The 27,978-nt window shown below is 48.9% G+C and overlaps 1 protein-coding gene across 1 annotated transcript; it reads left to right on the top strand.

Moving 5' to 3' along the window:
- Positions 1-335: 335 nt before the first annotated feature.
- Positions 336-27,902, top strand: LOC126571668 (ubiquitin-conjugating enzyme E2Q-like protein CG4502). The gene is made up of 6 exons (XM_050230394.1): positions 336-449; positions 1,390-1,865; positions 23,774-25,325; positions 26,197-26,338; positions 26,413-26,762; positions 26,862-27,902. The coding sequence occupies exons 3-6, from the start codon at positions 24,889-24,891 to the stop codon at positions 26,944-26,946; spliced, it is 1,014 nt and encodes a 337-aa protein (XP_050086351.1). The 5' UTR covers positions 336-449; positions 1,390-1,865; positions 23,774-24,888; the 3' UTR covers positions 26,947-27,902.
- Positions 27,903-27,978: the final 76 nt, after the last annotated feature.

The following is a 27,978-nucleotide window of genomic DNA, read 5'->3' as shown; positions in this document are numbered from 1 at the left end:
CCCCATTGGCCTAAACAATTGCTCTCGCTCGCATATGGCCCAACATAAGCACCTCGCCGTCGGTGCGCACGCAAGTGGTGAGAAGAAGCAGAGCCAAGCCGCGGGCTGATGACGGGAGCGGCGGTAGAGCGCGTCCACTACTAGTAAACAAATCGTTCGCATTCGGGTGCTACCATGCTGCCGCTCGGCACATCTGGTGGACCCGAAGATGCCGATGAAACCAGAGCATAAGCCAGAAGGCACGCCAAGCGCAGCAGCAAAAACCCGTTCTTACCCGATGCCCCCCGAACAAGCGGTGGTCTCGCCAGTGGAGCCGCAGCAGTTTCGCCAGTTTGCGTTGAACTGTGGTCGTGTTTGGATCGCTGGTGCAGCCGCGCAACCGCGTATCAGAAACACACGCAGCAGCCTACAGTGGTGGTTCCCATCCCCCGCAGGGGCACAAAAGTGTGGTAAGAATGGCGGAGGCCGCAAGATGTTGTTGATCGCAAAAACCGGTGTGTGCGGTGGTGTGCAGTGGTCGCGCGCTCGTTTGGCGCATAACGGACTCGGCCGTTATTAGCATGATTTGCTGAATCGATTGGCCGGAACTGGTTTGACCCCGGGGGGTGGACCCGGTCGACCACTGCGCCGTGATCAGTGATGGTGGATGCGGAAATGGTGCTACAACGGTTCACATCGGAGCATCGGAGTTTATCGGGAGATGGGGTGTAGCGATACAGCTTATCAGATGCGCTCAAAGCAAGGTCAACCGAAATGATGATGAGCCAGTGGTGATATGTGGTGCTGACTTCTTGAAGGATGTTGGGCAAACCGGCCAATAAACACCGTCCGCGCCATAAATAGAATTTAATAAACGCTCGACCGAACGGTGCTTATCGATTGCGTTGCCAGGGGGCCTCGTCAATACGTCCTTAGCGCCACCTTGGGTGAGCGCGTTTGTTTGATTGTTTTCGCTCGCTTGTTTTGGTCCTTTATTTGGGCCACCCCATTCCGATTGGTGATCGATTATTGGCCGTGTGAACGTACGTATGTGTCTCTGTATGCGGTGCGCGGGTGTTTAGGCTGCTTTCTCACTTCCCCACGCAAGGCGAGTTTCCAATTTTCAGCTTGACAACCATAAGGTCAGTGGCCATTTCGGACCACTCCGGTTACCAACCAACACTGGCAGACAGCTGATTTCGTATTGATCCTGGCACAGGGTCAAGTGGCTTCCACTGTGCCTTTGCTCCTTTTCTTGCTTTTCCCCCTTCCTGCCTTGCGTGCCCTCATTCCCTGTTCCCGGGGAGAAAACTCCTTTGTTTTCCCCCTCGCACGTTATGCTCCAGACCTTCGAAGCCAACGTGCCAACGGTAGTCTCATTCCCCGTTCGCTGTTTCCTCGTTCCAGAAGATAAGCGTCGTCTAGTGTTGTACCGTCCGAGCACGTTGAGTCTCGTCCGTGGAGGTGTGTACGCAGAGCAAAAGCGCGAGAAGAAAGCCGTCCATCCGTCCAGTGACCCACAATCCGTGCTGTGCCGTGCCGTGCCGTGCCGTGCCGTGCAGTGTTTGCAGCAGTTATCGCGAGTTTGCAAGCGAGTGCTCTGGTGCGTTACAGCTTACTTAGCCGATAGTCTGCTCTGCTTATAGCACCCATACCCTCAACAGAGTGTAAACGGAGCAGAGATCGCTGTAAATGCAAATATTGAAACCGTCAGTCAAGTGATACGACCGTTCGGAGGTGTGTGTTCGGCATCGCCGGCTGGCTTATCGGGAGTGCCGGGAGTTTGTTTATTAGCAGCCACTATTGCAGCTGCAGCCGCACCGAAGCTGCACCAGGAATTGCCGCTTATGTCATCAACGTACGAGTGGAACACAGCGAACGCACAGGTATGGATCAGGTGTTTTCATTTTATCAGCTAAAAACCTCTCTCCCGGGGCCATTTACCTTCCTGAGGGGGCGTTACACCAATAGCCAGCAGCAACCAACAACAGCGAACCAGAGCTGGATGCTACAATGTTCTAGCACTAGCTCCAGGGGCACTTCTCTTATGCCGAAATCAGCTGAGAACAACAGCATTTGCCTGGCCAGCTTCGTTTGGTTGGGGCCAGATAACACAAGCTAGCGGCTCCCTCCCCCGAGCTCCGAATACACGAGCGATGCCGAGTACATAATTGATTTATGGGCTCCTGCGTCATCACGGATCATTAACTGGGCCACGAGGCCACCCGGCGGGTACCTGATTGGCAAGAGGATTCGTTGTACAAATGTGATTGAGCTCTTTGCTCCATTTGATGTTTTTTTGGGCGGGCTTGTTTCAGCCGTTCCCCTAACCGATGCTGTTGGAATGGGAATCCATTTTGGAAAATCCTGGACGATGGCAGGACTTTGTTTTTAGTACGAAATTCTCGTCACTTTCCTAGAGGAATGGTTTTTATTTTGCTGGAAACTCTTCTGATTCGACAGCTGGAAAGTATTTGCTCGTTTCTGGATGATTCTCGTTCCTTCCTTACTCTCGCTACCGTATCCAGAAGGTTGCAGAATCTTCAAACTACCGGAGACGCTGGCACGCTAGTGGCCCGGGATATTTGCAGGATGCAAAGTTTGATAGAAAATGTAATAAAAAGTTGAATTTGCAACAGTAAAAACTCCGCTGTTTTTGTTCGTACGAACCAAGACGCGCCAAGACCGTGTTTGGGCTCGGAATCCGGATGTTAGCCACATCGCAGAAGCTCTCGGAGAAGAGGAATGATTAAATGGCTCAGTGATAATTTATGTTTCCACTTGCCTCCATCAGCTCCCGCCTGTCAGCCAGCCTGCCAGGGACCACGGAATTTGCTTCAGTTTGATGTATTAAACATAATCACAAAACCGACCGCGTCTCACGGGTTTCCGCTACACCGGAGAGGTGATACTTCTTTACTTAGTCGAACAACGCTCGAAGCGACGTGAAGACGAAAACAAACTCGTCACGCCACGCCACCACTTATCGCCTGCGCTTGTTTTTAAAGTTCCGGCGAAGGAAATGATATTTTCGAACTCATTTGCTTCGTCTTTACGACCATGCGGCTATCGCACTCCGCGCGGCGTAACGTTCATGGACAAACACCGGATGACGATACACGATGGGGCGCGTGCCGATATCCTTGGTTGTCTTGCTATAGATTACTGGAAAAAGAGAGAGAGAGAGAGAGAGACATAAAGAAAATGAAATTCATGGGGCGTTCGCGAAGGTCAAGCCTCGAGTTTGACGGGATTCACACGAGCCGTAACGTGTGGTCAACATTTATGCGACCACGAGCCGAACCCCGACCGCCAGTTCCATAAATGCCACATATTAGAGCGACACGACAAGCGAACTGGAAGCCGGCTGGACTGCGTGACAAATGAGCAATAGGAGATGCCGAAGGCTTATCGGCGTGGCATGTGGCAGCTGAGCGGCCTCTTTGCAGCAGCTCACGACCGATTGCTCTAAGCCAGGTCAGCCCTGGCCGTGGCGTCACCGGGAAGGTCGCCGAAATGGCAACGAACGTCTTTCCCTGGTTTGGCCGCTAGAAGGTCAACTCGTGGCGACCAATTGGTGCCGCATTATGTCACTGACCTGCGGAGTTTTTGGGGAGATTCGGTTGGGTGGTTCGTTGAATGCTGTGTGAAATTCGGTTCGAAGTGTAACAACACCGCGAAGCCGTAGCAAACGATTGGGTATGGTACAAGACAGGGTATGAAACGTGTGTTTTCGTTCGTAGAAACTAATGGAATCTCGTTTTCTCGCAAAGCTACGTTTGTAGGGGAAATCTTTGGGGATTAACAGTATCAAGTACATTTTGAAATGATATAATTACTTAATCTTTTGTCCATTTTATTATTGCTAGCAGGTTTCCTTTCGCTCGGTTCAAGCGATTATTTCAATATTTTGTGTTTTTATTGGTGTTTTGTGAATGAATTGATTGTTTCTTTGCATTTGTTTCGAATTACAAAGATCGCTCTTCTGTAAATTATTAAATTGATTTCAATTATTTGTGAGATGATTTTTTTGAATTCTTAATAGAAAGTTTTTTCACAAAACTCCTTTGCAAAACAACATTCGACGGATTTTTTAAAAGCATTATGCAACTTTAATAAAAAGTAACGAAAACAATAATCCGTTTCTGAGCTACGTGAGTCCATAAATGGCACAGCCGGCCAATAGCTTTCATGTCATTACGAACACACTTGATTATGTTTTCTTAATTACAATGGACTCACTGGCACGGCACAGCGCAACTTATCACAAACGTAAAAAGTGCGACAACAGAACCACAATTAATCCCAAAGATCCTCCCTCGGATATCCCCCGCCCCAATACCAGTCCGACCCTTTTTCAGTAGCTTAGCGCTTAAAGAGGGCATAAAGTAGGCCCTTTCCTTGTGTCCCGGGCAACGACCAGCAGACGGTACATACCAACGCGGGAGCCGGAAAACGGTCCCAACCTTGATATCCGCCCGTCTAGGCCCCGTTCGCTTGGGCTTGGGCTCAAACCAAACCAACATTATCACCCCCATCCGGTAATTATCCGAGAATTTCAGCGGACTCGAGTGTGCGCACGCTTGTTTATGCTACTACCACTACTACCACCACTAGCGGTGACACAGTGGAAGCTCGTTTCAAGGAGACAACTCCCCGGATCCTTTCTTCTTTTCTGCTCTCTGCTCGTGCCTCGCCTCGCCTCGCCTGTTTTATCATTTCATTCGCTTTCGCTTTTGGTCCGCCACCGCGCTGTCGTCCGCCGGCCACGATCCACTCGCCAATCTCGGCCAAAAAGGCTATCAGTGTGTCGTGTAGTCGTTGCCGGGGAATAATACAAGTTTCGCTTCTTTCATCTCGCAACTTTACATCGTCTGTGTTAAACGTGCAACAAACTAGACGTCTTGCGGTGGTTCGCCTGACACCGTTGGTTGTCGTTTACAGTAGCTCGATTCTTTTCCTTTTTTTTTTTTTCTTCGAGGGAGAAAGAAAACTTCCGGTTCCTGAGTTTAACGGGGATCGTCCGGTGGCACACCAGCGCGAAGCGAACCAAGGCCACCAGGGCGAGCCACGCGTTTGATCCTGAACCGCAAAAGGAGCGAGCATCGTGTAGCATTAAACTGTTTTCGACCAATTCCGGGAGGGCGGTAGGGCCAGTCAGGCGTCAATGTGGAGAATAATGTGTTCCACAACGTCCGCCGATGCTGTCAAGCGGGCGTACAACCAAGTTTTGTCAAGGGGCCCCATGGTCATCGACAGATAGAGCGCCGGGGCGTGGTAAACTGCTGTTGTGTGACGGTTCGGATCGATCGACCGATGGAATGGAGTGGCTCGAGGGCCCCATTTCCGGGGTGTGACAGTGAACGCCCGCGGGGCCGGGGGTTTAGCATCCAATTTCCCTACTTATACGCACTCATCGCACGTCACGGCACATGCTTCATCGCGCGGTGTGGCCATCTGGTTCACATCGAAGACGATATCGATTATGATAATGATGGCGTTATGGGCTGTTGATGGGGGTGCCAAAACCTTTTTGCTACGGCGCTCAAGCATCTTAGAGCGGCTGTCAGCAGCTGTGATGCCCTCTGCGGTCGATGACATGGTTGCCTCTTCCCCGGCACCAGGTTCGGGAATTTGTCGTGACAGCATTTGACATATTTTCCGTTGAATATGCATCCGGACTGGTTCGCTAAGTTTAACACAATCTACCACAGGACAGTGCCCCTTTATGTGTTTTTTTTTGTCTTTCATGTGATTGTTTTGGGGAATACTTTCACGATGTGCGCACCAGTGAATTCATTTCACTTATCCTTGCTTCCGATAAGCTTCTTAGTGCAGCAGCAGCAGCAGCAGCTTCTTATCGGCACTCTTTACGCCCCGTTCCGGTGGCAAACGATGGACTTATCTGCTTTCGAGTGTCAGTCGCAGTTTGTTACCATCTCCGCCAACCCCGAAAAGCCACCCACAAATGTCGACAACAAAAGGGGGCTTTTGTTTCGCATTACCAGCCTGTTTCTGTGACCGCAAAGAGCCGCGGCGGTGCCCAACGTTGTCACCAGTCGGACAAAACGTCAAACTCACTTAAGCGGCCGGTTTGGAGTACTTGACCATCTCTCTCACGCGGTCGCATCTGCAAAATCCTCACCAGAGTCAGTGTCGAAGTCAAGGAACTGCGCGTCCGAATACCATAAACCTCCACGTATACCATCTTGTCCGCTGGTTGCAATTGCACCACTCTCGGTCGGTCGGTTGAATGCATTCGCTCAACGTTTCTTTGTTTCGTTGCTGGTGCTGGTGCTGCAGCCGGTCTGCTCAAACAGCAGAAGGAGGTAGTTGGGCAGCAGCGAAACAAGCTTGGCACGTTCTACGCGAATGCGCTTGGCTGTTGGTCGCGGTTGTGCGTTGGAAGAAACTGGTTTCCCCCGTCGCCACCACGTCGCCAAGTTGCTTCAACCCCCCCCCCCCCCCCCCCCCCCCCCCCCCAGCGGGTCGGTGTGGTTCCGTGTTCGCACACTTGCACTCTTCCTTCGTCTCATGGGACCCGAGAGACGATGTTTAATTTGCGAGAGCGCAACGCAGTGCAACCCAGGGGCATTTCTTTCGATGCCAGCGTGTAGAACCTTGAACCACGGGAGGTGACATCTTGGTGCAGCAGCAAACGGCAACGTCGGAATCGTTGCAAATCGAGGGCATCCGATTTGCGAGTGGATTCGTCTTTCACTCTCGCGGAACCGTGCCTTTCGGTTGCGGTTGTTGGGCTGGATATGGCGGGAGTGTGTGCGGTTTGTCAACTGGAAGTTGCTTAAGCTGAATAATGAAACGAGTAAGTCCCGTTTCCCTGCAACTCGTGAGTGGCTCCTGGCTCCGGTTTACGGATGGGCATTGGCATTAGCGTTTCAAATGCGAGAGGCCAAGGAGAAAGGATCGAGGTCAATCCTGTGAACTGTGGGATGAATGCATAAAGGAACATGCAAACATGGAAGCGAGATAGCGAGGTGTAAAGGCATTTCATCATTTTAAATGTATTCAAAAGTTATTTTTGAACGCAAACAAATAAGTTGTGATTATGTAATGCAGATAGCAATCGAGCTTTTCATCGCTGATTGGCATTTGACTTATATATAACGCTATTTTTTTTAACAAATACAATCTTTCTTCTTAAGAAACAAAAGAATGAGACTTTTCTCTTTGAGTTATTTGTCTATTACCATTACAACTCTATCAGACTCTATGGGCCATCGAAAAATGAGTATATTTATGTAATAAAAACTGTAACTAAAGTAAATCAAACACGGTCTATTTTTTACTTACCAATATTCGTTTGTGTTAGCACAAATAACCGCCACGGATACAACCGTATGAACAATATGCTAATTCATACATCCGTAAAAAAGCATTACTTCACGCAAAAGCCCGTTTCAATTAGCCATTTTATACTGTTACTGTTTAATGGCTTCTTCGGCCGGTCACCCTTTAACGCAAACAGTCGCAGGGAACCGTGAAATCGAATTCAAAACCGCCTTTGCCCCTCTCCCATTACCTTCTTTTGCACCTCGCCATAAAGGAACCTCTCGGTTTCTCGCCGTGGCACAACAAAACACCGTGAGCAACATAAAGAATGCCTTCATCTTCGTACCGATCGCGGGTCGAATATAAACCGCGAGACCACCGTACCATTAACCAACGCGTAACGTCAGTCACGGCGAGTTCCGGCACCAGCGTACGCAGTGCTCTGCTACTGCTGCTGCTGCTGCTGCTGCTGCTGGAAGTTCAAGTTCTTTGCCACCGTGAGACGTCCTTGAGTCGCTGTCGAATGCCATTGGCGGTTCGGTGCGGAAGCAATGTGAGCACCATCGGCGTCCGTTCGCTGCCCGACCGTGCATACACCGGAGCACCTCATCGAGCATTTTCGACGCCGCTTTTGGTCGCCGGATTTCAAGAATCGATTTGGTGGTTCTGGCGATTTCCATCGAACGATGGATTAAAGGCGCACGTCGAGCAGCGAGGTAAATAAATCGTTGATCGAAGATTAGCCATCAAGCCCTCCAGGTTCCACGAGAGGAAGAAATTATATTTAATCACTTATCGCGGGGAACAGATAAGCTCTCTAGGTTTACGTTTAGCTCCAGATGATTATTACATGGAGTCCCCATTTTAAACTTTCATGATCCAATTAAGCGTGATCGATGTCGGTCCATAACCAGCGCACTGTTCCTGCTACACAAATCGTTCCTCTGTGGCCAGAAACCAGAAAGAAGGTAGAACATTAGTGGCTCCATTCGGATCGTTATCACTAGTTAGATGGTTGAGACCATTAGCCCAGGTCCGCTGCCGCCATTATGGTACGAGCGGGAGGTTGGGGAAACAAAAAACAAATGTTACGACTTGATAATCGGATAATCGACTACACTGGAGCAACTGACGTCGCGCTCGAGCACGTTAGCACCGTCCCTTCCGCGTGTGTAATGCGTCTAGGATCCAGCACTGGAACGGTGGAGCACCGCAATAGAGACAGAATAAGGTGGGGGAACTCCAATAGAAACCAAAGGGAGACAGCGAAAGGAACTGAACCATGGGACCTGAGGTTTAAATACGCAAGTCAAGCGAGCGCAGCAACGCCACGAGCCAGCCAACAAACAATCCATTCGCGTAAAAACCGCGTTTATCGATCGGCGGCCGGCGATCGGCGAACCGGTTGAGGCGTAACGTCGATGGGCGGCACATGGCGCGTACATAAAGACAGCCGAGCGTGGCGTAGCGTGGCATGGTGTCGCGTATTACTTTGTTCCATCATTATTACCTCTCTGTTTTATTTTCACCCCAGACCCTGTGTCACAGCCCGCGGTGTGATCGCGGTTCGATCTTTGTGCTCGAATGTAAAGTAATACCGCGACCGCGAATAGCAGTAGCGCTATTTGTGGATCTACAAAACCGAACCACATGGTGGATCCAGTTGGATGGAAGCAAGCGACAACATCGGCGGACAATGGTGGGAAAAATGTGTGAATTCACGGACTTGACAGCCATCCAATTTCGCAGCCCAAGTCAGGCCCGAACCAGGCCACCAGTTGTGAGTCATGCTACCGTCACATCCTTTCAGCTGATCCAGCGACAAACAGGAAGTTGTCGAGACAAAGAACAGACACACGATGGTGACGTTGCTGCTTGGTGTTTGTGGAGAGGAATAGCAACATGACTCCGTACACGTCTTGTTACGATAACATGAACCTCTGAATTCCGTCCAGATGAAGATCTTTGCTCTGTATGCTGTCCGGAATTCAGTGACGATGTTGTTGTGTGGAAGTGATGCGCTGGTTCCGGAAATCAGCTTCGTATTGCCGCAATTCCATTGCTGAATAAAGTTGAAATTGAAGCTAATCCAATGACGAAAGCAAGAAGAGTCTTCGAATACATCTTGAGGATTGCTTTATAGGTCAAACAAGAGCTATTATCATGGCAATAGAACGCGCATTTGGAAGCTGATTTCCTGTTTGCAATCAATGCTAAGAAGAGACGAGCTGATTCATCTCCCATTAAGTGTGTAATGTGCTTTTCACAATCAAGCACAACCAAGAGATCATCTGCATGGTTGCCTTCTCCAATATCAAGCAATTAGCGTCGTCCCTGCTGCCAACGTGGCTCCTTGGGGTCGCCGCCACTAGGAATCAATTTAAATTTATGCTACCAAGGATGGTATCCCGTGGTGGTGTCCTAATTAAAGTGGGCTTCTGATTACACGGAAGCACTTGGTGCAAGCTCACCCGCAGCAAATAACTTACCTCCCCGGGCGTAATATGATGATATCTATTCATCGGTCGATGTTCTTCACATCACACACCACACCACACCACACTTGGACCCCATGCCAACACTTCAACGTCGTTTAAATTGCTCGCCTTACATAAGCACATGGTGGGCTCGTTGCTGGAATGAAACACTCCGGTCGCATCCGGTTGCACGGCGTACGGTCGGTCGGTTTGGGTAGCGCAACTGACGGCAGACCATCGCTGCCAACTCATCCTTTGTGGGCCACACCAAGGACACCTCACGAGGCTTCTATGTGCAACAATTGTTGTAAGCGTTTGGCCCGAAATGTGAAGCACCGGAGCGCTTCATATGCGCCGTGGAATCCGCAGCCCCAGTGGCAGCATATGCAAGCAATGTTGCGGCATGCATGTACCTACCGGGTGGTTCTAATGTTGCAAATTGCTACGATGGATCTGGCCTGCTGGATGTGTGGCGGTAGGTTATGCTACGACCCTGAATGGTTCTGGCCATCGTTTTTATCAGAGCCGAACCATTAGTTCAAGATAGCCCATCCGTTGGCTGCGATGGGCGAGTGTGTGTTTAGTGCAGCATATGCAACCTAAAATGGGGATATAATCTTTAATTAAATGATTCGGTTAAGTTGACCTTACAATCACGATTAATGTATATTCATCTCACTACGTTATCCATTCAACCCATTGTTTGCCTTGAGGGTCTGCCATTTGTTTGGAAATAGTTGCCCCACTTTTTTGCTTATTCTTGGTGCTCCCCGAGTTTGTATAACATTACATGACTGGTATGTGAAATCTACCATCCGTTCAGTCTCCTGGCCAGCTGTGCACATCCTCATTAGCAGCCAGACACAGATGCACATCGCCCATTCTGGAAGCTAGCAGCTGCTCACATTCTATGCTTTAAACGCTCGAATCGGCGCTTCTTTTGTTCGCTAAAAACCACCCAAAACAAAGGAATGGATTATACGAGAGCGGCCATGAACATAACCATTCCGCCGTACCACATTCCTGTGTTCATCGGTAAACACTTGAGCTCCGTGCTCTGCTCTGGTGTGGCCCATCGCATATGTAGACTGCACGCACCGTCAGCCAAGTTCGGGGTGCATTAGTGCACTCTTCACCCACCTGGTATGGGGTGGAAATGGAATGCTGAGCTGAGCTGTGAATGGATACGGGGGGAATCTTCCTGTGTATGCTGGATTGGGTCGTGTCCTCTCCACTCAGTCGCTTCTTATGCCCCTTTCGTCTGTCTGAAAAGAGTAGCTCAGAGTGTAGAGCAAACATCATCTGTGAGCCCGGTGATCTCTCTATATCTCTTATCTTTCCTTTCAATCCCGAGCACCTTCGTAGGTCGTCTGGGAACCCGTTATCCTGATGATGGTACGGTAAATAAATGCCTTCCGCTTTCGCATCGAAGTGTATGAGCAGGTTGAACCTTTGATACCGGAACACCCGGTGCCTTGACGATACATTTTCATCCCGATAACCAGAGTTGAGACGGAATATTCTTCCTGATGTTGCGCTCCATGTCCACTGTACGCCACCTTCTGGATCTGTTGGAGTAAAAAGGGAAAGTGAAATGTTTCATTTGTCTTAAACGTGAGTTATCGAGAGCTGTTCCTACGTTCTATATCATCCCTCACGGGGTATACGTCTCAAAGCGATAACCGAATGATGGAATGGCTGACCGGAATGAGTGCTTCCGCCTCTTCCCAGATAATCAAATCTACTCGATCCAATTCTCGGATCCAATAAAGCATAATTTATGATTCCCTCGGGCAGCGGAAGAGTGTGATCCCGACAGAAAAAGGTCCTCGCTGCCGTCGCTGTCTTGGATCCTCCTGGAGGCGCAGCCAGTTTCTAGAGGCGATGAAAATAAATCTCTTCTCAATGGTGCCGTCGATCAACTCACAGTCCCGGTTACGGCATTGCGGCGGACGAAGCGAACCTAACCTCGCCAAGGACAACTAAGGTGAGGTTGATATTCAAACCGGTAAACGAGTGGAAAGGGCATTGTTTGAAGGATTTTTATGTCCTTACTAGGACCGCGGGTAAGGGATGAAATATGAGAGCTGACTACTAGCACCGGCTGTTGGGCTGTTGGGAAATCTTCTCCAGCTACACCACGCAGTGTCGTAGTGGAACGCGTGAACCGTGTATCCGCCACCGGCAACCAATTTCTTGTCCAATCCTTGCGTCGACTGCATTAGCATCCTGACGCTCCTGACGCTTTGTAAGGAAGAGGTGAAGAGGACAATGTGGGGCCATTACTAGTGAAACATTGCTGCTTACCAGTCCGCTGCCCTGGTGTAATTGATAGCTTGATCCCCCCCGGGTGTGATCCTTTGCCGTTGCTATATGATCCACCAGCGGCACTGGGAGGTGAACAGAAGCAAAAGGTGCAAAAGTTGTGAGCGTGCCACGTGATCTCGAAAGCAAATGAGCAGTGCAGCCGTAGTGCCGTAATATTCCGTGACCAGACACAACAGTAGGTTGGTAACATTTGTGATCATTCTCCGCCCTTGGTTAGTACAAAAGGACACACTTCTTGAGGAAAAATTACTTCACAAATTTTTTATAGTGATTTAGGAACGTTTTGCACTCAAAAAAAGCTCAAATTCTCGGTGCTACATTCCCTTAAAAATAACCACAAAGCATAGCGCTCTAGAAAGCGTTCGAGGGAGCGTATCAGTCATGGTTCTATCATACCCAACGAACTGATCGCGCCATTTAATGAACGCACAATTGCCATTCCATTTTGGCAGCACGCTGGTCCCGCTGGCCAATGCTCCCGCGGCCATTCGGAAGCCAATTCGAAAGAACATTAAACCCGAGGCGCACACCAACAGCCCATCCATCAAACCGCGGAACTCTCGTGAAAGTTATTTTATTACCTTCCCCTCCGAACGCCAGCCACGGGGAATTCATATCGCCACGAAATTGGCCACATTAGGATCCTATAAATAGCTTCCAGCACCCTGGAAGGAGTAATGCTCCCTATAGTGACGTACTTTTGCGCTTGTTGTGAACCTCTTTGCTCGGGAGCGGGGAAAAGCTTTCTTTCTGTTTAACTTATTCATTTACTCCAACCAGCACTGGTGCGCCCTATGCACTAACAAAGCGTCGAATCTACGCGTCTATCACAACAAGGCAACCACTCTCGCCGGTTCCCAAGAGAGTAAGAATCGTCGTCGGCGTAAACACGCTGCCGGTGCACGCATCGGTTTGGATCGTCCATCTTCGCGACACCCACGAGGCTATTGACGTCATTGAGCGGGAGGAACGCGCGTGTCTTTCCGGGAACCTAATTTACTACTCCCTCGAGCCAGTGTTTCCGTTCCGCGTTCCGAAGACGAAGGGTGAGCTGAGCATAATTTTTCAATGAGGAAAATGAGAGGCGATGTGACACGCTTCGCCGACCGAACGGACGTTCTCAAAAGGTTCAAGGCCGTTTTCCAACTGGTGGTGGCTGCCGTTGGTCAAGGTCCCTGGCCCCGTGCCGTTTCCTGAACTGAGAGAGATAAGGAAGGCGAACACTATGTTTATGTTACGATGTGAAGTACTTCCGCCCTGGAAGTATAGAGGAACCGAGCGTCGGGCGCCACATCGTTCACTCCGTTGAGTCACTCCATTTGCCAACGCAGACACAGCCTCAAACACTCACTCAAGTGCGTGTGGGCACAGCGCGCGGAGGTGGTCGGAGACAAAAAGGATGCCGGATCTTTTCCATCCACAAACAATGGCGTCACTGCCCCCCGGGGCTGAAATGACCGAACCTCCGGAATGCGGGGTATGGGTTTCATGTGTTGCATAATGTATGAAGTAAGTATGCAATAGGCTCCTCCAGGCGGTGCCAGTGGCCACTGGCACGCCCGGTAGATCGTAGAATCCAGGAGCTCTAATGCCACCACCGAACCGTATTCCATTTCCGATTGGACGTCCAGCAAATTGGATTTACTCCATCGGTGTGTGTTCGGCAAGAAGTCGATTATTGTGGGTCATTTCGGGGTCGACCGGATTGCAATAAGTATGATAATTGTGGGGCTGTGTCTGTGTTTGTTTTGGACGCTATCGGTATTTAGCATCGCGCTCTACATATTTGCTGCACGATCTGTTCTATCTGAAAGGCGTTCCACGACAATGCTGCCATTGTGCTAGAGTCTGCTCGGTCCGTTAATAGCCTTAAAGTGGGTTGAAATCCTGTGTTTAACAACAATATGATCTTCTACGCGATATAAGCCGCCAAGATTCATGTTATTAGGTTCCGCAATTGTCGCTCCGAGAGCATTTGAAATCCCGCAAACAAACCAAACCCCGTGCGGTGACTTCGTATTTTGTGTTTTATTGAACTATAATGTGCACATTAAGGACGTCCCCATTGGTATCCTCGAGGATAATCCAACAACCACAGCTCGAGAACAAACACAAGAAACTCATTGTGCGCAGTGATAAAAATTTGTGAAGAAAAACTAATACTTTTTATGAGATTGCACTTTGTTTGTTCTCTGTTTTCTGCACCGAGCGTCGAACTAGAACAGCCCGCAGCGGGATGTTTGGAATGGTTGTTTCTTGGAGTGTTCAGTCGCTGTTTGGAGTCAGCGCAAGAGTCTCCCTTCCTGAGGCAAGCTCGCAAAAGGGTAAACACAAACCGATAATTGAACCGAAATTATCCATCCCATTCTCCGCGGAACACGTTTTGTTCGTTTGTCCTTTTCGTAAATCGTCTTATCTGGACGCCTGGCCCTCACCATACGGGCATCCGGAATCCGGGAGTGTGTATACACACTGGATGCGAACTGGGCCAGCGGCTCAACTTCAGAGTAAAGTGATACCAGCAGCCGGTTCAACTGCTGCTGCACAGAGCGAATAGAGTTGTGCACAATTGGCACAATAACTTTCGCTTCTGGCGAGAATGTTTCCTGTTCCTGGTCCCTGGATGAAACGCAAGACAGCAAAGGTCACAATGAAGGCATCAGAGTGCTAGTCGGTTGTATGGCGAGCAGCAAGGAAGTGAAACAAAATGGTCTCTTCAGATGCATCCAGCATCAACTGTGTGAATGCTACAGACACATTAAGCCAGCATTAACTGGTCCGTTGCAGCGGACAAAACGCGCAAGATACTCGCTCGCCACCGTTCGTCGTTCGTCGTGCGCTTGGCACATTTTTCGGGGAAAATTCTTCGGGAAAACTAACTGCCCTGAACCCAGTGGGTGGCAACGGGATAAAGGAAAACCCGTACGAGCGCAATACGAACGTGTCAGTTGCTGCTTTTCCCATTCACTTGTGTTGCAGCAACGGCAGCATATCAAACGTGAATAAAGATAACTGCAAACCCGGCTAGACATCGCTAAGGGCTCACCGATAAACATGGCCATAAGCTTCGGGTAGGAATTTGTGAAATTTAAGGTCCCACTCTTCCTCTTCTCGAGCTCTTCTTTGTGGAATGTTCCTTCACTGGCAGCACTCGCTGCTGCCGAAGAATGCTACTGGCAAGTGGTTGGCCTCGGCCATTGTGTGATAAGCTCGATCTAGCAGGCGGTGCATCCTTTCGGCGCATCCTTGGTTCATGGTCACGAAGTGTTTGATGTTTGAAAATGGCTTCGCTCGTTTCCAAAATTATGCAATTTCGCGGAAGAACACGATGAAGAGAGGCGATTTGGGAAAATAATTTTCCATTCTTTTGCATGCTGAGCAATGTTTTACATCGCTCTGCACTTTTTTATGCTTCACGGTGGAATGCAAACAGTGGAGGCCGAGTGTTGAGTGATATGGAAACTTTTCCTGTATTTTTTTTTTGTTGTTTTTAATATCCTTCTCCAGCTGATGCAATGGCAGCTAAATGATTGTTTAAACTACACTAACTGCAAGTAAAATCGATAGAATCGCTTGTATACGATATACAGGTCAGACCGTTGTTGTGATGTCCAATATTTGCTTTCTGTTCGAAAGTCGAACAGTACACAATGCGATTGCGTGCCGACCCGATTGGCTATCGGTTCCGGATGAGTAATACACTGATCGCACCAAAGCCCAAAACGCCCCAACCTTGCCGGGGGGGCTCCCGTATCGGACCCACAGTGGCATGTTGACAGTTCCCAACTTAGTTCCACGTGGTTGTCACGGAATCGGACTGCCAGCTAACATCACTATCTGCTAGCGTGCGTGAACTGCTGCGCTAGCTGGATGTCCCTCGTCGTAGCTTTTAATTTCCCCAAGGACCCTCGAATGAGCAGCTGCAACCTTCGGGCAACGCGCAGTCACGTCACCGAGTTCAGTGAAGAAGGCGAGCGGTGAGCGGAAACGGAGGAAGCCGGCTCGACAAGCTAATCGATATTCCAATGTGCAGCATCAGCAATATTGCCAGACATGGGCACATTTCTGCTGCTCACAGCTTTGAGCGATGGCCGATGCTCGATTTAAAATAAAGTAAAAAAAAAATCCCCCGATGGGATTTACAAACGCTCGGCACGTTTCCCTTCTATCCCCGGCAGAACCATCGTCATCGTCATCGTCGTCGCCGTCGTCATCCGCACATCATCGAGCGTCGACGGCTTTTCGGGGGATCGGGCACCGGGCAACAATCCCTTTGGGATTGCAGCATACCGTTGCACATGCTCTGGCACCAGCTCTAAAGTTGCCCTCGGGCGGTGTATTCTTGTTGGCGTTCCGGGCCGGAAGTATGCGGAAAAGTGAACCCGTTTTACATCATCCGCCCGGCCGCCCGGTGTGTGCGCGCACTCTTTTGCTCCTTCGCTTTGCAAAGTATGCAAATGTTTGCACGTACTTCACATTGCGCCTGAAAGCTTCAAAGCTGCAGTGGGAGCGCGCGGGTCTTCATGTAGGCACAAAACTTTCCAATCACCCGCTCTCCCCACTCCCCACGAGCAACCCCCTTCGGACTTGATTGTGAAAACTTTGCGCAAACGAAGCGGAACGGAACGTGGTGCTGGTGCTGGTTTGATGGATTTTCTCGAAAGTTTTGCTGCAATTTTGTGCTCACTTAACATCAACAATCTCGAGTGCGCGTACGAGCATTACCGTACATAAACATTCATAACAATTTAAACAGCATGCACGCACACATACCCGCACACAGTACATATCCGATTAGCACAAGCAGGAAAGCGAGCGCTGATGCAGCTTAACATAAAATGCTAGATTTACCTTAAGCTCTCGTTCTCTCTCTCACTCGCTCTGTCTCAGTCTCTCAGCTCAATTGAAATCCTGATGGTGATCCCGAGTGATTGAGGCTCGATTGTGCATTAACACAAGCACAGTGCAATATCCCACTCGAGTGCTTTTTGCTGTAATAAAACGCCGGTTAACCGGTGCGGAACAGCAACGGTCCCAAAAACGCCCTAACCCAAAGCCGGCACTAGGAATCTGGTTCCTTTTCCTTTCCTGCGCTTTACTTTATTGCCTGTTTGTTTGTTTGCATTCCCTAAGCCGCTGGCCCATGGGAAGAAGCAAACAAGCAAACCGAACCGAACCGGACACCGCCACGGGTTTCGCACAAAGAATTTCTCATTTCGATCCGGAAATCCAATCAATATAGGCACGTCGTAATTCAGGCGTGCAGCCGGGGTGGTGGCTTTTGGGGCAATAGGAACGATCCCATCGATCCGTGCAGGTAGGAAAGGCAGGCTCATGAGAGTGGGATCTTGTATTTTTTCTTCTCTCGTTCGTTTCTTCGCACACAGAGCTACAAAGAAAGATACTCGCTTTGCACGACGGGTAAGGCGTTGATGGCGCTGGTAGAAAAGCTGGTGGAAAACACCCCCCGAAAAAAAAACCGGGTGGAAAAAAGGGAGAGGGCCTGGGGAACTCCTGTGTCTCGTAAAGAACACCCAACACATCGCCGTTCCCGTACATTTATTTATGTTCTACCGTCTGTGTTCGAAAAGGAGGTTCCAGGGAGGGAGGAGACCACGGGAGGGGCGAGGGTTTATACATGAATGCATGAAATGCTCCCGAAATAAATCACGTTTCACGGCCTTGACAGATCATAAGCGCCCCGTGAATGGCGTGGGCCGACCAGAAGGCGAAAGCCGCTCATGGTGGCTGGAAAAAGGGAAACGAAATCGGGTTTGAAAGGGTGCGTACGGCGTCGTCGTCGTTGTCGTCGTAAACGTCACGCATTCGAATACTTCAACCCCAGCGATCTAAGGCGAGGGGAGAAAAGGGGGAGCGGCGGTTAGATGGATATCTTAGATAGGCTGTCGTAGATATAGACACGATGACGATGATTAAGTGCTTCGTAAATGGGTGCGCTTTGGGTGACTGGAAACTGTAAAATAGCTTTATACGATTGGCGCCATTGTCGTTTAATGGGCTCGTATCGTTGTGGCATAGGATGGGTGGGCTTCCAGCTGCCGAGTGCCTGTGGATAAGATGGCCGAGTGCGTGGAAATTTGTGGAAATGTTCTTATGATTGCTCTGCATAAAAGGCAGATTGCAGAAAATGTTACCAGAAAATAAAATTTTTCAAAGAATGCTCAAAAGAACACTCAACAGATAAGCTAAAGAGCGTAATATCGGATTCAATCAACAATTCAAATATTCATGCCATCAACATAACTGTTGTTGTAGGAAAGGATATCTGTATGTCCGCCGCAACTGAAGAGCTACATTTCGACACAAAACTGCGCCAGAGCTCGTTGGAGTTCCCTCTTGCAAAATGGCACACAATCCCTCCCATTACCATATATTGTGACAAGTCATTCTAGCGTCATTATCATAATACGGAACCCAAGCATCACCGAACGAGCACTCTGGTGACATTTCAACCGAAGGTTCTCGTTTTACTACCAAACAACAGATGTTTGCACCATTCGGACTCATATTCGAACAAACCGAAATGATGGACAAAAGCATCGCATAGCATGTGCTCTTTTATAGAGAAGCCATCGGTTGAATGAAAATGTTAACCCACAGTGTCACAACGATGGTCTGGATTGGGTAGAATGATCGCCTTTCAACACCAAAAAAGGGACTCGAAACCACCCCGTACCAGGCGCCTCCATTGTGGGGTCGCTTCATGAGGGGGAAAATGTTTAAAATGCCGTAAAATAGGAAACCACTGGCCCCCCCGGTTTAAGTGGCATGTAATCACTTTTGCATAAAAATCATAAGGTCCCTCTCCCTGCATTATCGGGCACAGGGATTATGTTACTTCCCCTTTCCGTCCCCCACCTCCGGTTGACCGATTCGATTCTTATTTTTCGGCCACAGTCCATTGACCATTTGCAGCGTAATCACTCTACGGTTACGGCAGCACCAGCAGTAGTAGGGGGCCCGCATCCCGAATAACCACAACGGGAACATGCAACCGCAGGCACATAAAACATGCAGCGTAAACCTCGTCCGTCCGTTCCGCCTGGCCCACTGAAAACCACTAATGTACCGCAAACCGAGCGCAATTGAAGCGAGCAGAATAATTAATCACTTGGTTCTGGTTTCCGTTCCGGTTGAAAATAATCTTTTATCCTCCTCACCGCCAGCCGCCGTCGTCGTGGGGTTTGTGCTGAGCTTTTTTATGCAACACAGCGTCTGCAGTGCCACCGGGTGACACTGGGAAAGAGTGACGTGACATCTCATGGTGAACGAATACAAGGATTGCAATAATCCAATTCAAGTCGGTAGAAATGTTTAATGGAAAAAACACCATCACTATAAACAATGGTCGCATGTTAACGCTTGTCAATTGGTCCAATAAAACGTTCCTCACGAACGACGGAGCGATACCTTATCAACTTCCGCTGTCACCAACGAGCAGAAAGATGTGTGCCGGATTCAATCGAAGCTCTGATTCTGATCCGACGAAACGGTGCGTCCGCCAGCAGGGAAAGAGACCGGAGTTCCGGAGTATGTCGAAAAGAAATATTGCACCGACGCACCACCATCATCAATGCTGACTGCAGAATGGCAGAGAGTGACCCACTGATGCACTTTGTTGCAGCATCCAGGCATCTCTTTCTCTCTCCCCCCCTGTTTGAGTTCGGTTTTCCCTGTTGCTATGCCCTGTTCATCCTCTCGAATCCTGACCGTGGTCTCTCCGCCCTAGTGGCAGGCCCCGATGAAGAGGTTTTGTTTGCATAAAAGCTATCGAGCCATACATTAGACCATCGGCCGTACGGGTTCTCGGTGAGATTTCCCGTATTTCTCTCCGCTCTTTTTTCTTTTTTATTTATTCCCGTTGCGAACAATGCTGCGCCTCGGCATGCAATGATGGATGGTTTCCATTAGTCCCGTGCAAAGCCCCAAGGTTTGGCCTTCGAGGGAGGGGAGGCACACGTTTTTTTCCATTTTGCCTTTTCTGGCCCGTCGGAAGCTTTAGCGTGAGGGCCATGGCCTTTCGTACCCGTGTGCGCAATAAACCCATAAAACAAACAAGCCTCCGGAAATGGAAAACGAAGGCAGCACCAAAAAGGTGGCCAGGAGCAGCAGCAGCAGCACCAGTAGCAACGATATGAATGGAGCTGATGGGGGGAGAAAAAAAAATCTGGGAAACATTCTTCTATCCTGCACAAGCTTCAAAAGCAATATTTGGATTTTGTTCCACTTGTACCTTCCGGGTTGCGGGTTACAGCAGCGCCACGGGGGGGTTCAAGGATCAAGTTGGTTGAAGTGATAATGGGGTTGCGTTGAAATGTGGGAGAATGGAATGGAAATAGAGGCCACCAGTCACTGGTCTGTTGCGAAACCGGCTTCTCAACAAGGCTGGCACTGCATCAGTGCAAGAGTGGAAAGCAGGACGAGCAAGAGCTCTTGTTCGTCGGTGCATCGTGGCTATTGTTGTGGCATAGTTTAATTAGTAATCTGTTATTTTGTTGGCAAAATCCCCTGGTATGAATTCATGTGTCTTGTGTTTTTTTCGCTTCCATTTTACCTACGGTTCAGGAGAGGGTTTTTGCTGCCGAGATCCAATTTGTGCTCCGACGTGCAGCGCGCTTGAAGCTTGGAGTAGTTAGAAAATGCATTTGAATGAACGTACCACCCCAGCTAGGGCCGGGATTGTTGAGACTGAATGCACCACACATTTCACATCCAAGCGGAAAAAACGGGGGTCTGATATGACGTTTAATTAAAACTTTTACAATGAACCATGAGCTAAAAAAATGGGAAGGGGTTTTGTTGTGCAACTGTTGCATGATTTGCATACACAGTAGGTTAATTGCTTTAAGTTCTTATTTGGTGTAGGATATGATAATCGAACATTTAAAAACATACTAAAGCCATTTTCCCCATTAATTTCAAAGAGAATGTTATCTCTAATCGACCTCAAAGTGGTGAATTGAGTCTGCGCTAAGCTCATAATCGTTCAACATTAAAAATTCAGAAATAAAAGCGCTGCGTCAGCAAAATCAAATGCCTGGCTCTTTCGGCACCCGCCAACAAGAAACACCACGAATACGGTGGCACAAGAAAAAGTTCTCCATAATAAGTCCAGAGTGGGCGCCAATGCTGTGCTCATCAGTTCGGTTTTGGTGCTTTCGGTGAACCGAGCAAAAAAAGGAAACCATCTGGAAAACGAAATTGAGCAATAAAAAATGTGACCATTCCTGGTCACGCAATTTCAAATATCTTGCGGATCCCATCTCGCCCAAATGGTCTACCACCGGCGCTTTGGGCCTGCCCCCCTCTCGGATACCGATAAGCATCGAACGCAATGTGTTACGCGGGGCGGTTAATGGTTTAAAGTTTGTCACGCTTTTTTATGGGGAAGAAAAAAGCGCAACAAAACATACTGGGAAATAGGTTCCAGCGGGCGCTTGGTTTTGGATCCTTCGGTTGGTTTGGCAACACATTCAATTAACCATTCTAATATGAAACCATTCTTCAAACTGGTTCAAACCGCCTGAAACTGCCTCAAGCCTGACCGCGTCATTTTAAGGGTCATTCGGTTTAACGACACCATCGGAGCCATTGTTTTCTAATAAAAGTATGGTTTAATGGTGAAAGAAATGCGCAGGAAAAGCTTCCCAGGAACGAGAATCCAATCGCGAAGTGGCCGTAACTTACCGAATTAAACTTCAATATTTCGTAAAGCTCCTTCCCCCCCAAGGGTTGTGTCCTCGGCAGCGATGGCAAGCAACCGGATCGGGCATCGTACCGTATCGTACCTCACAGAAGCCCACTAATTTGATATGAAACATGACCATGACGTGCCTACGAGGCGATCTCATGTTCTGTGCCTTCTGTTGTCCTGTTTTGCTTCGCCCGCTGAGTCGTGTTTGTGTTTTTGTCCACCGGTGGCACCGCGGTGCTTCCATTTTTCATCAAGCTGCATCAAGCAATGGCACCACCGTCGGTCAGTCACGGACGACAACGGCCGGTTTGGTTGGCTTCAGTTCAGTTGTTGCAGTTTATTAGTTTTTGCATAAATAGCTTTATTTCATCCCGGGCCGGCTGTCCTGAATGTGTCGCTCTTCGTTCATCAACCGAGAACGGTGGTGACTCGTCCACTCGTCCTGTCAGTGCAGCACAGCGGATGGTGCCGTTGCGCTGGACATAGGACCGTGCTGGCCTGGATAACTTTTGCGTCAACTTCTCTGACCGGTTGGTCAGCTTTAACGTGGCGAGACCAAGTTGAGGCATTTTCCAGTTAAACGAGATTCATTCCGTTGGATCGCATTCCTGGTCCTATGAAAATGTTTGCTAAATGTTTGTCTTTTAGAGCAATTTTGAGTTGGTTGTTCTCATTGAGTTAAAGGTTACTGCTGCGAGATCAAACCAGCATATTGCAATTAAATGCCAATTCCAGTAGAGTTAGCGGTACTTAAGGGGAGGCTTAGGTATTTAATTTTTTGTGTGACACATATTTTTAACATTTTTCCCTGAGTACTGATCATTTTATGAACATTGTGTACATTTTTTGGATCAATCGAAGCAAAACTGACAAAGGTAAAGATTTTTAAATATCCGCATTTCATACAAGGTTCCATGCAGCTCGCTACTTTGAAGAGCGTTTCCGAAACCAACGTTTTCAAAGTCGGTGCCCATTGTACCATAAACACTACTGGGCCGATCGATTCGAAATTTTTAACACATAATCTGTACACTCTTTGCCAGGTAGTCCCGTCAAGATTTCATGAAAATTGTTGATACTTTTTTTTAAACAAATCTTTAAAAATCATGTTTTTAGGCAAAATGAGAAAAAGCATCCCTTTTTCCACCTTCAAAAATCTGCCAAAAAAAGAAAAATAGGATTTTCAACAAAAACTCAACAGGGTTACCTGGATAAACTTAGAATCTTTCAAACGAGTATCGATTTGTATTTTTCTCTTGACCCATCACGCAGCTACTATGGGCACGGGAAAAAGTATCTTTTCGAAGACACGACTGCCTAAATTTGATGCCATGGATGAAGTTTTTAACAAATCTTTCTCAAAATAGAACTAAACATTTTTGAAAAGTTGTAGTTTACTATGCCATTTACATGAAAAAATATAGTTGAATGTTTACGTCACAAAAAATCATCAAAAGGGATCCTTCATTTGGTAAGAAATTACCGAAACCTCCCCTTAAGTTGTGTTTAATCTATTGAATCAAAATCAAAAATGGATTCTACTTCCATCCATCCATAATCCACGGACCAGTTACTCGCCCAGTACAACGTAAGACGAAACTCTGCGGCCCGATTACAACCGCCTGGAGCGTCGTTGGTCGTCACCTTGGCTTCTGACAGCCCATGCACGTGCTGCTGGTAGATCTATTGAATTAAGCCCCTAATTGGCATCATAATTTACGAGTCCCTCGGTGTCGGCCGCAGACCTCGACCGGCGGGTGTATACCGGTGCCTGTGACATGTCGGTGCTAGCTAGCCCCGGCACATGGAATGTGAGCCCGGTCCCAGGACGTAACGGATGATTTACGAAGAGCGGCGCACCGCGCACACGATGCGCTCCGGGATTCTGTTTCGCTATTATTTTACGTTGATGAATGATCATTTCATCTGCCATTAATAAATGCCTATTTCCCCCCGTTTTACCGTCTCCTCCTTCCCTTCACAGACCTCACCTCTCTCGCCACATCACCACGCCAGCCAGCTAGCTAGTATCACTCAGCCAGTATCAGCCAGGCGGTTGCTCGCGGAAATTGATTCATCTTCTTCGCGCTTTCGCGAACTGAAACAACGCGTTGTGTGCGAACAAAAGCTGTGTTGAGAACTGGCGCTGAGGTAGATCGTTTTACCAAGACGAAGACAAAGACGCACACGAACGGCGCTATCCGTTGGCATAAAACATTAACCAGCCAAGAACGAAAGCGATACTTTGTTCAGCGGTTCCCCAGCATCGAAGCCACTGCCACCACCATCGGGCACGATTGCGCAACGAAATCCAATTTACCTGGATCGTAAAGGCAACTGCGTACACAGCAGTGGCATCAGCTTTCACGAAAACATATTGACGAAACACCGAGATTTGTGCTCGTGAGCTTTTGCAGACGCTGACGCAGACATTTGGTGATTTGACTCGTGACACAAGCGCGGTTACGCCGGCCCCGTACATCAACGGTTGGAATTGTACGAGTGTCTTGTTTTGAGTATTCGGAAAACATCTTGCTCAAAGCCGGACCGGGTCTCTCTCTCTCTCTTGAACTGCTTCCGGAGTGACATTCTTCCCGAGGGCAATCATCTAACGAACCCAAAACATTCCAAATACACACGCGCCTCCACTCCAGTAGGACGATAACACTTGTCTTGCTACTGAACACGTTCCGTCCGTATTGCAGATCGGCGCTTCACGGCAGTGAGCAAGCAAATCGCAAAGACACCGCCCGCGACATCGGGCGCCAGCAAGCGGATACCTTGACATCACATCGCAGGCTTTGCCCCGTCGCGACCGGCAACGTAAAGCAGAAACGCTTCAGTCCATCCAAGAAGGCAGCGTGAAGTGAGCTGCGGAAAAAGTGCGGATTACAAAACCTCCGTGGGTGTTTGGTTGCATTTGGAACGCAGTTTGTGTACAGGCCAATCGCCGTATCCCGGCAGGAACTGTAGTGCGCGGCACGTACACTGTTTTAGTCCGTGCGTAGTCCTGGGACGGACCAACATCACGTAGCGGCATCTTGGCGAAAGGGCTCCTCAGCAGTGAAAGCCGCGCCAGCCAAATCAAGAGCATCGAGAATGTCGTCCCGATCGAAGGAGAAAGTAACGGCCGCCATTAGGAAGTTCTTTAAGAGCTCGTCCGACAGTAAAAAGGAAAGCAAAGACAAGGACAGCAGCAGTGCGGTCGCTTCAGAAACGGGCGATGTGAACCAACAGCAGCAACAGCAACAACAGCAACAGCATCAAAGCCACCATCACCACCATCACCAACAACAACAACACCATCACCTGGGCGGCCATCACCATCATCAGCATCATCATCATCACACGGCATCGAATGGCGCAACCGGGGGAAGCAGCGGTGGAAGTTCGAGTCCGAGCGGTGCGCCGGGTGTCTGCGCCGGAGCGACCGGGGTGACGGGGAATGGGGCCAGCAATCCCGCCAGCCAGACCGCCGCCGGTAGCACAGGAAACAGTAAAACCAACACGGACAGCCCCATGAGACGGTTGCGATGGTAAGTAGTAGTGTGCCAGTAGTGGGTGTTTGCCTTTGCGGTTCCGATTCCATCCACACTCGACACAGGATTTGCACAGCCTCCTAGAAGCCCGTTTGTTATCCTTTCCCCGCCCAAGAAGTTCTCTGTATCTCTTATTTGCTTTGCCGTGTCCTTGTGCCTTGTGCGAGTGTGCGAATGTGTGGGTTTCGCAGGAGATTTTCCATGCCGACAACTAAAGGAACAGATTTTCTTGGACTGTATTCCACTGAACCTTGTAGAGTGGTTTTTGGTGTACAAATTGGTAAAGTGTTCTTTTGTTTGCTATGTTCTTACTCACCATGGCGACCGTTTTGCACAACTTGCTCAATCACGACGAATGATCGTAGTCAAGATGTTGCTACCAGGTTGTATGTAAACTGAATACTTGGCTTGCACAATGATATCTTGATAAAAATCAGACAGGCCGATCTTATTCGTTTCTATGTTATGATGACTAACATTCAACAACAATCGAATGATTAACAATTAAAACAAGATAACCTTGCATTTCCACAAAGATCCAAACATAGCTCCGTTTGAGTAGCTTTTGAGCTGCACTGCTTACTTAGATCCTACGGAACAAAATGAGCAGAGTGTCTCTGATTTATAAACACCTTAATTCCTGCAAAAGGGATTAAGTAAATCACTTAGAAATGTTATCTCTACCGAAGATTGTTTTTTAATTATCCTCGCCGACTTAACATTGTCGTAGTTCATTAAAAGTCCATTCTTCGATCATAAATCGCACCCAAAGTCCTTCTCCTAAACCTTCTTGCACGCGCAGGTGTGCATTAAATTTCATTTAAAACATTAAAGACTGAATTCCCTCCCTGCACCCCTCTGTTTTCAGTGCGGTTGCCCCCACCAGCACAGTGATGGTGAACGTTCCTACGTCGAAACCCCTCGATACGACGATCCGCTCGAGACGCCTGATGAAGGAGCTGAAGGAAATCGAACGGTTGCAGCACTCCCGGACGGAACCCTGCTTCACGGTATGGTTGCGGTTGCTCGACACTGTCCTCCTTCGTGGAGCTCATTACCAACAAATCCCTCCTCTTTCGTCTAGGTGGAGTTGATCAACGACAACCTGTACGAGTGGCACGCACGGCTTTATCGCATCGATCCGGATTCGCCGCTGGCCGAGGATCTGGTCGAGCTGAACATTCCCTTCATCCTGCTGCACCTGGTGTTCCCGGAGAACTTCCCGTTCGCGCCACCGTTTATGCGCGTCGTCGAGCCCCGCATCGAGAAGGGTTTCGTGATGGAGGGCGGTGCCATCTGTATGGAGCTACTGACACCGCGCGGCTGGGCCAGCGCGTACACGGTCGAGGCGATCCTGATGCAGTTCGCCGCTAGCCTCGTCAAGGGTCAGGGCCGAGTGTCCCGGAAACCCAAATCCTCCAAGGACTTTAGCCGGTAAGTGACGGATAAGGCGGCGACGAGACGGACGCGTGGTCAGGCTTATGATTTAAACAAATTTCGTCCTCAACCCCCGTTCTTCCCTCTGATACACAGCCGCTCAGCAGAGGAAGCCTTCCGGTCGTTGGTGAAAACGCACGAGAAGTATGGCTGGGTGACGCCGGCCCTCAACGATGGCTAGAGTGGCGAGCACACCTCAGCAACCGGTAGCAGCATCAGCAACAGCAGCAACAGCAGCAGCATGCTCACCGCCCTTCCGTCGGAATGGGAAGCATGTGTTCGATTCCAAATTCCAAACGATATTTTGTACGTATCCAATTCGAAACGTCCCTTTAGTTAGTTCGCAAAGTAATGGCGCCTGTTAGCGTTGAACGAATCGATACACCAGTAACCAGTAGACAGCGTGATCTCATGTTGCGGTGATTGCGGTAATCACCATCGCCGGGCCGTGCTGGTTCATCTCAACGAACTCGCTGCCCCGCACACACATTGAATCGTCGACCTTCGGCTAGCGTTAAGTTTCAGAGCTTTGATCGGTTTTAGTATGTAGTTAAGCCTAGCCTAGCACGTTGTAGACCGCCGCTGGGATGGAGAAAGCATGGCCCCGCACAGGTCACCCCGCACTGTCCTAGATCGATCGATGTACAAACAACTCCACGAACAACAACCCGAAACACTACAAAGCCACCAACCCAAAAGCTAATTGGAATTAAATGTATTTTAAAACCGTGTCCTTGCGGCTCCGGCCCTCCAACTTACATAGATATAAATATATTTTGTGCAAAAACACGTTGCAACATCGCTTCGTAAACGGTACCGCGATCGTGCTGTATCGATGTTTATGTTGATCGATAGAGAGAGAGAGAGAGCATTTAGAACGAGAGCAGCCAATCCTAGGCCCCTGAGGTCTGGTTTATGGGGCTCAAATTGAGGGTAATTGAGGCTAGACAGGAGGAGGAGTTGTGCAACGGCAGCTCCCCACAATCTTGTAATGCTCAAACCGACGAAGACGGTTTACTCTGTGCAACCGTCGCGATTGTGTGTTACGCCGGAACGTTGGCTTGGATTTACGAAATTGTTCACAAAACCTGTACTGTTTAAGATTTTTGTAAATAAAATGCATCGTGTTACGCGTAAGCAGGTGTATAGCAATGTGTCTGAGCTTAATAATACTGAATCCCGGTGGCTTCACTTTCTTCTCAACATGTACCAT

The sequence above is a fragment of the Anopheles aquasalis genome, chromosome 2, assembly GCF_943734665.1.
Source record: "Anopheles aquasalis chromosome 2, idAnoAquaMG_Q_19, whole genome shotgun sequence".
Taxonomy (NCBI): Eukaryota; Metazoa; Arthropoda; class Insecta; order Diptera; family Culicidae; genus Anopheles; species Anopheles aquasalis.
This window is presented reverse-complemented; position numbering and strand designations above follow the sequence as displayed.

Coding starts and splice junctions, on each gene's coding strand:
- LOC126571668 (XM_050230394.1), top strand. CDS start 24,889: ATGTCGTCCCGATCGAAGGAGAAAGTAACGGCCGCCATTAGGAAGTTC. Junction 25,326..26,196: donor CCCATGAGACGGTTGCGATG/GTAAGTAGTAGT, acceptor CTCTGTTTTCAG/TGCGGTTGCCCCCACCAGCA. Junction 26,339..26,412: donor GGACGGAACCCTGCTTCACG/GTATGGTTGCGG, acceptor TCTTTCGTCTAG/GTGGAGTTGATCAACGACAA.